General features: G+C 30.6%; 1 protein-coding gene across 2 annotated transcripts; it reads right to left on the bottom strand.

The window, feature by feature from the left end:
- Positions 1-873: 873 nt before the first annotated feature.
- Positions 874-5,680, bottom strand: LOC132737566 (glycoprotein 3-alpha-L-fucosyltransferase A-like). Of its 2 annotated transcripts, none has more exons than XM_060724867.1 (4): positions 5,323-5,680; positions 4,985-5,103; positions 2,687-2,781; positions 874-2,052 (listed from the first exon to the last, which is right to left on the bottom strand). In XM_060724867.1, exons 2-4 carry the CDS (start codon positions 5,013-5,015, stop codon positions 1,012-1,014), a joined length of 1,167 nt encoding a protein of 388 aa, XP_060580850.1. In that variant the 5' UTR covers positions 5,016-5,103; positions 5,323-5,680; the 3' UTR covers positions 874-1,011. The 2 variants fall into 2 exon arrangements, with proteins under 2 accessions (XP_060580850.1, XP_060580851.1); XM_060724868.1 differs by having other exon boundaries at positions 4,985-5,067.
- Positions 5,681-8,069: the final 2,389 nt, after the last annotated feature.

The following is an 8,069-nucleotide window of genomic DNA, read 5'->3' as shown; positions in this document are numbered from 1 at the left end:
TGATGGGGTATCTAAAATGGTAACTACAAAATACAGTGGTGTTCTACCCTGGTATATGGGTATCACTATAAAATATGGGATTATGGCTATGGAAACTTGGTCTTCAGTCAGGATCTATCATAAATGGAAAATAATGCCAAACTGCCAAACTAGATGATTTAATATAAAGCTTCTATATGAACTATTACTGGCACAAAGTATTATATACCTTTCTGGTGGCTGGAGATACATCCATATTCAATATAGTATAGGTGTGGTCTGGTGGCTATCTACCAAGGTACTGACAATTTTGGCAGATTCGGGCTGCTATTTATAGTCTGGGACGCTGGGTGGCTAGCTTGGCTAGGGTGCCTAGCTTGGCAGTATCGTCATCGTCTCCGATGACGTCACTGCCTAGCTCGCGCGGGCAGAAATTTAGCCAGCACCAGCTGCCTTGTTTAAATTGGCAGCGTGTGGCTAATTGATCATAAAAACGGCTACAACGTAGAATATAAGTTATTTTAAGTAATATAACCATCGTAAATATTAAAAGGATGAAGTTATCTATGCATGCAGTGTATTTATTGATGATTAAAAGTCGATGTCATGAAGTAGAGTTAATTACTTCAGTACTTGAGTAGTTTCCGGATACGGGATACGGGTTTATTTTCGGACGTAAAATGATGGGCTTGATCGTTACAATATTTCATTTTAGAACTATCCTTAACATTTTATGGCCAATGAGATTCCCAGATTTCATATTGTAATTTAAAAATGACCACTAAAAACTCTTCTTTTATTCAGTTCTTTCCTTTAAATTTATCAGGAAGTCCAACTGAAATCAGACCGGCATTCGACCGAAACAACACAAGAAATAACAACAAACAATCCAAATAGCTTTATAACTGTTAGCCCGTTTAATTCTTCTAAACTCATTTTTTTTCCAATAAATTACTTAAAGGAACTAAAAATGAAGATCTACAAAAATTCAGTCTTTTCAAGTTTTCATTTTAAAGATTGATATTTTAATATCTATCGAATATCTTTCACCTCTTTAGGGTCAAGACAGGGTTTAGAATTAAAGGCCCATTTCTTCATATCTTTAATAGACTTTTCATATTTCTTTTGAAAATTCATTCTGTAGCAAATGTCACATAATGCTCTTTGGTAAACTGGCTTATATCCAGTGGAATAATACTGGTTCTTTCTCTTTAACATTTGTGCTATGTCAGCAACTGTAAGGCTTTTCAGATACATAGCCAGGTCTTTTACCGACTTGAAATCATCCGTAGAGATATAAGATCCTTCTGGAAAATGTAGTTTAGCATCCCCAGGAAGACCACCACGTGTTATCATGATTGTGTTGTAATTGTAGTTTTCGAAAAACTTTTCTGTGAAATAATCATGACAGAAAGCGTTCTCAAATGCTAAATAGAATAAATACGATTTGTTCAAAATTTGAAAACAATCGTCATCATGTCGGAAATGTTTACCGCAATTCCATTTCTTCCCGCCACAAAGACCTAATATGGTTAAATTAATATGTTTATTGAGCTCTTTGACATACTCCTGTCGTTTAGCTGTTGTCGTGCAGTGTGACGCTATCATCAGAGGCGTAGGGGTCTTGTTACTAGCTATTGCCTCGTAATCTAGTTGAACGTCCACAGTACGTTTTCTTATTTCTCCGTATGGAAGATAGATATCGGTGTTATCTTTGTTATAAGTCATTGTCCAATTAAAGGCGTAATTATTTTTGTACCACCAATTACTTCCCATGTGATACAATTGTGGAGATTCATGGGCAGCAAATATCCAAACTTGTCCATTTGGTCGCGTAAAGTTTAGTTTCTTCGGAATGAAAATTCCATCATAAATTACAGCATCACTTCTAACGGCATCATTTTTATTCAATGTCAGTTCACAGTTATTCCATTCACATTTCTTAAAATCACATGCCATAGCATATTTTCGGTTAACTGATATAAAAGGTGACGGATTGTAATAAAGAACTAAATATTTCTTTTTGCTAAAAGGCGGTGCTTGTGAGGGTACTGCTGAGGTATGATTTTCTATCTGAAATTAATGAATAAATATGATCATTATATGCATTTTCAGTAAAATTCAAAACGATATAGTGCGGGTAGACTTTACATATAATATGCAACACCAAAAAATGCAAATTTATGATTTAAAGATACAAGACACTTCTGTGTCAAAAGATATACATATAATTTAAGTATATTTTCTTAGGAAAAATGTTGATTATTGAATGATAAAATTATTAATATCAATTTGTTTTCTAAATAACTCTTTATCTCACTTATTTCATATTTTTGACAATGTTAACCTTAAAGCTGCACGCCTCCAGATGAGCAAAAATATTCTAATAAAACCAAACCTGAGAAAAAAGAACTAAGATTTTAGGAAAAGTACAAAAATTTAAAATTAAAATTTTTAGCAATAACTTACATGTTTTGTGTATGATAAATGATCTATAAATGCGTTACTAACGCAGTAAGGTTAATTTTGCATATTTGACCTCTTTATGGTAATTTACGTGGGTTATTAGTGCCATTGATAATGTATAAATTGCATTATTTTGATAACTCCACAATATTATACTGTTAAATATATTTCCAAATTTTCATTAAAATAAAATGAATCTTGAGGCGTGCTGCTTTAACAATTTAGACAAAAGTTGTTATACCACGTTTTCGAATCTTTTCTTGATCTTTCCCCCAACATATTCACGGGACATTTCAAGGTACAGCAGGACTGATAGAGCCAAGGATATCACAATCACTAAAAGATTAAAAAAGGTATTATTATACTTGTAACATACAAAAGGAAGGTGCATGTCTATATTTAGTGGTAGTTAAACAATTTGCATTTGATTGAACAAAATGTACATTCAAAGGTTCAGCTATAATCATTCTTACTTTTTTATTTTTTTTTTATTTTCTTTATTATTATTCTTTTTATTTCTTTCTTGCAAAAAAATGAAGTTTCAACAAGAAGATCTGCGGAAAGAAGAAGTAATACCCCGAGAGGATTGAAAGAAAATCCAACATATCAAAAAGTTCAAATTAGAAAACTTGGTTATATTGTATCCCGTTTAACATAATGAAAAATAATCATCTCTCGTATCTTCTAGCATCGTAAAATAGAAAAATTGACTATCTAAAGAACGCCCAAAACGACAATATTAAAAATGTTACAAATTCGGTTTGATTTAGCCTGTAAAAGGACGGTACTTATTTCAAGTGCAAGTTACTGTCCACGCCCCATTCGACTCTAGCTAAGTTCAACATTAAACATGAAAACAATGGTGAAATTTCGTATTAAAAAAAACAACATTCGCAAATGTTTTATACGTGGTTATCTTAAATTTGCGATATTACTTTTTCGTGCCATTTTTTGAAAAGCGGCGTATGGTTCCGAAGTGGAAGAAAACTTGTGCCCAAGACTAGAAAACAAACGGGGGAAGTAATGCACACTTACCCCTAACCACTAGAAATATATTAATTAATGATCCTCAAAGATCAGAAAATAACTTTATCAAACATTTTGAGATTCACTTTTATCTAAAGATTGTTGAACGTATGCTTAAATTGCTACTGTATGTATATGTATTTTTATAAAGCTCTTAAATATTTAAACATGTCATATATTATATTAATCACTAATGAACAAACATATTTAACTCATAAGTGTAAAATATATACAAATTTTACTTCAGCAAAAATAATTGTTTTTCTTCTTTGTTTTTGAATGGATGCGTAACCTCTCCTCGAACAAACTCGTATTGTAAGAAAATATCTGTGCTATTTTGTGGTGTAACATGGTTTCAAAACGAAGATGATAGCTATATTTTAGTAAAGAGGATCTTATCCCTTAGTTTAAACTTATTCTATTTACATGTTTTACATATCAAATATCATACAAATGATGAGAAATATAACAAAAGGCAAACGTGTTGGGCAATAAGTTCTAGCAACCTTCAATTGTGCCCTTCCCAAAACTAAGAATTATCGGAACAAATACTTTTAGGGCAAGAAAGATTTAATCCCTGTAATGTATTGTGCGTGCAAAAATATTGGAAATTAGAATGGCTGTATAATCCGAAATTTGATATGACATCTATAAAGATTTTCCAACTGAAAACTGACTCGCTCTCTACCATGCATACGATGTTTTTTTAAGTTTACAAATCTCTGAATAAACTAAGGCATATATAAATAAATGTTTTTAGATTATTACAAAATCAAAGGATCAGCTTTAAAGACAATACTTAAATTGTTTCCAAAATCGTTTTCTCTTTTTAAATAGACTTCATAGAACGCCGCCTTACCTTGTTGAACTTGTCTATCATATTTTACAGACGATTATCTAAACAAAACTATGCAATTGATGTTGGTTATTGTTTAATATATTCTCGTTTTTTTTTTAACATAACCAAATCATTTAAGATGGCATTTTTAACAGCTAACGTACATGGACTGAAATTTTATCAACTAAAACAGCTTCATAATAGGATCAAATACAACAGATATAAAACAAACACAGAAAAAACATCATTAAAAACAAAACAAAAACATTTATGAAAATCTTAAACCCTCATAATGGTGTAACTTAGAATGACTCATTTCTTGCTAGTCAATAACTAATTATCTGATACTAAAGAAAATAAAAAAAGAAGCGTTTATTTAACTTTTGGATGGGTGTTTAATTTGTAAGTAAAGAAATTTAAAATGCAGGCTTTGAGAAAAAATTTGTCAATACAAATCAACATAAAAGTGTTTTTTCCAAGACATTTTCAGAAATAATTACTGCTCATTGTCCAATATATTACAGTACGATAACATGTTAATATGTACACGTACTAGTTTATGTGAACGTTTAAGGATTTAACCGTTTTAAAATCTAATAAATCAGGAAGTAAAAAAAAGGGATAAATAGCTGGTTCTCTTTCAAAGGTACTTCACAAGAGACAAAATGAACTTACCTTTCTTTTCTGCATACAAACACACTTTCATGATGTTGTCCTGCTTATTAAGTATGTCGCAACTTCCTTCTAAACTGAACCTTCTAAAATCAAAAACAACAGTCAACCAACTGTCGCATCTACAAAAAGTGGCAAAAATAAACGCTTTCGTGAATTATCAAAATATATTTTCGCAAAATAATGTGAAATAATTCAGTTAAATATCCTTAACATATTTCGCGTAATCTAACACTGAATAAATTAATCCTTCATTCCTTACAGAATTTAAGATCATTTATATATTTATATTTATATAGCAATTTAATTTGTTTGCTTTTTTTTTTACAAATCTTACTAACCGTTGATAGCTTAGCCATCAATGTTGCTACGTTTTTGGTGGTACTAAAACGTGACTACATTTGATTAACCATGAAAATATCGTCATTATGCAAAGGAGGTAAGGAATAAATGTGTGTCTTACGTACAACACCACACCTTAATGTTCGGTACGTGTGTATTTTAAATGTTTTTATTTGGAAATAACACTAAATAACGCAGATTTGTTCACTATTATACAGTTAAAATACGTCTTTATCAAAACTTAGAACACCTGTTTTAAGACAATTAGAATTAAGTGCAATTTCTATTTAAAAAAAATACAACAAGAAAATAAGTACAGAAAGTTTAAATAGGAATATAGAAAACTTAAGAAATATTACGAATAGGGAACAATAATTTATATATTCATATAACAATAAATCCTGTAAAAAATAACAATCAGAATTTACATCTATGGCTTAATATCATGCGCATGAAATTAATAGGCATTTTTGATAATTTTGTCAAACATTGTTGCTTCTTTGATAAAGGTCTTCCAAAATTGACATTTTCTATAAAATGTAATGCATACTAAGGAAAAACACACTAATGAACATTTTACGTCAAACATAATTTTAAACTTATTAAAAATATAAGGTTGTGAAAAGATTTAATATGTGATTCATATCACTGGGAATACTGTGTAGCAAATCATGACAACAGCAGATATAGTTGAAAAGATGCAATAAAAAATGGATAAAACCAGCAAGGTAAACAGTTAGATACAAAAAAGACAAACGTGTTTAAGAGAAGATACAGCTAAACCTATAACCAAAGAAAAGGAACGTAAAGTTATTTAAAAGCATTAAAGGGGATACAGGTAGGCTTCAAAAACTAAATCTGTGGGATAATACGTTTAAATTGAAGTATTTAAAAAGATAATTTTGTAAGACAAAAGTATCAAAAAGGGATAATACAGGTATAAAAACTTATTTGAATGGATCAAAACAGGCAATACATTAAAAGGGAAATTCAAAGGTAAGATTGTTAAAATGTTGAATTCGATGAAAAGCTACTTCTGTAGAACGAATTAAATATTTATGGTGAACAGTACACTCTCTTTTTATCTTGTGCTCTTGATGCCTTAAAAACCACTCTTTGCAGTCAGGCGTTCGAAATAGAAATTAACATTTTGAAAGCAGAACCAATCCCCCAAGTACTGTTTTATAGATAGATTTTTTTGGTCAGAAATCACTTTAAAAAGTTGTAATTAGTTATTAAAGTATGAACTTGTGGTTTTTTGTGTTTGTTGTTGTTTTGTGTTTGTTGTTGTTGTTGTTTTTTTTCAATGTTCACCCTTTGTTAAAATTTCTGGAAAGTGGAGTCAATGTTAAAAAGTTAATAATAATGTGATTTTATTTAGCCAATCAACACAGATCTTGTAAGTTGCTTAATCTCTTAATCTCCAAAGACCGACCGAAGTAAAAGAAAATCATTTATAACACCTAAAACAATAGAAATAATGACCGTGGTGCACTAGATATCTATAAAAATAAGATAAAATAGGTATATGACAACTTTATACAGCTACCACAAAACACTTACCACCTGCTGTTGCGTATAAGATATCTTTAAGCTGGAAAATTTATAATTAAAAACAAAATAAATTTCAATGAAGATTTGCAGAATCTACAATATGTTTTACCTGCCAACTCAGAAGTAAGCATTCTAAAGGGCCTTTGTGGCAGAATGTTTAAGAACGTAGATTTCAATCCGACTGACCCTCCTCGCTGCAGGTTCAAATCATTCCAGGGACTTTGGAATGTTTATGTGAGTTAACATACAGAAGGCCACCTAATTTACAGTGGTCAGTTGTTCTACTCTCTTAAATAATAAATTGTGTGACCTGATGTCTTGTTTAAGTCATTGAGAACATATATCCAAGGAAATAAGTTTGGGGAATCACGTGAAATAGTGCTCAACTACTCATGTTTTTGAAAAAAACTTTTATATGTAACATCTTTTTTATTGAGTCTTATATGTTTTGTTTTTTATTATCAAATGTGTTTATATTGTTTTAGCCATCTTACAGACATAAAACCAAGAGTGCAATTTTATATTATATTGTTGCTTTATTGCTCCCGAGGAATCACCTCTTTTTCAAGATTGGTATTTATTGTTACTCGCTCAATGTTTCTATAATACACATTATATAACGAAATAATAACTATTACTGACCAACATTAATTACGAAAGGATAGGTTTGCTATAATATAAAAGAGTTATATTAGAGCAAAGAGAAATTATAAGAAAATAATGCTAGAAAAAAGATCACGAGGAAGGTCGATGGAGGACGGGAAAGGAGATCAGCTGGGAACCGAACAAAAAACAGAAATGGGACACAAGGGTTAAGAAAGGACGGTCGATTTTATTAAAAATTCAAGAACATAAATAAAAGCATGGAAAGTTTATATCAAGTTTATTGTCCCACAAGAGGACAGATTCATTGTTGACTTTTATAATCCACACATGAAGCCGTCTGTACGTATAAAATTGTGGTCATTAGGTTTTAAAGCTACATGCCTTCAGATGAGCCGAATTATGTTTTAAAAATCAAATTTGAGAAACATGTACTAAGATTTAAGGAAATGTAATAAGATTGATTTAAGTAATTATTCATATGTAATTTGCGGTTAATGAGTGATTTTTTTCAGTGTTTACCACTATTTTTCTACTGCGTTACTAACGCGTTATTTTTGCATATTTTGACCTGTTGTGGTAGTTTATG

Source organism: Ruditapes philippinarum, unplaced genomic scaffold, assembly GCF_026571515.1.
Source record: "Ruditapes philippinarum isolate M1 unplaced genomic scaffold, ASM2657151v2 ctg2019_1_1_1_1, whole genome shotgun sequence".
NCBI lineage: Eukaryota > Metazoa > Mollusca > Bivalvia > Venerida > Veneridae > Ruditapes > Ruditapes philippinarum.
This window is presented reverse-complemented; position numbering and strand designations above follow the sequence as displayed.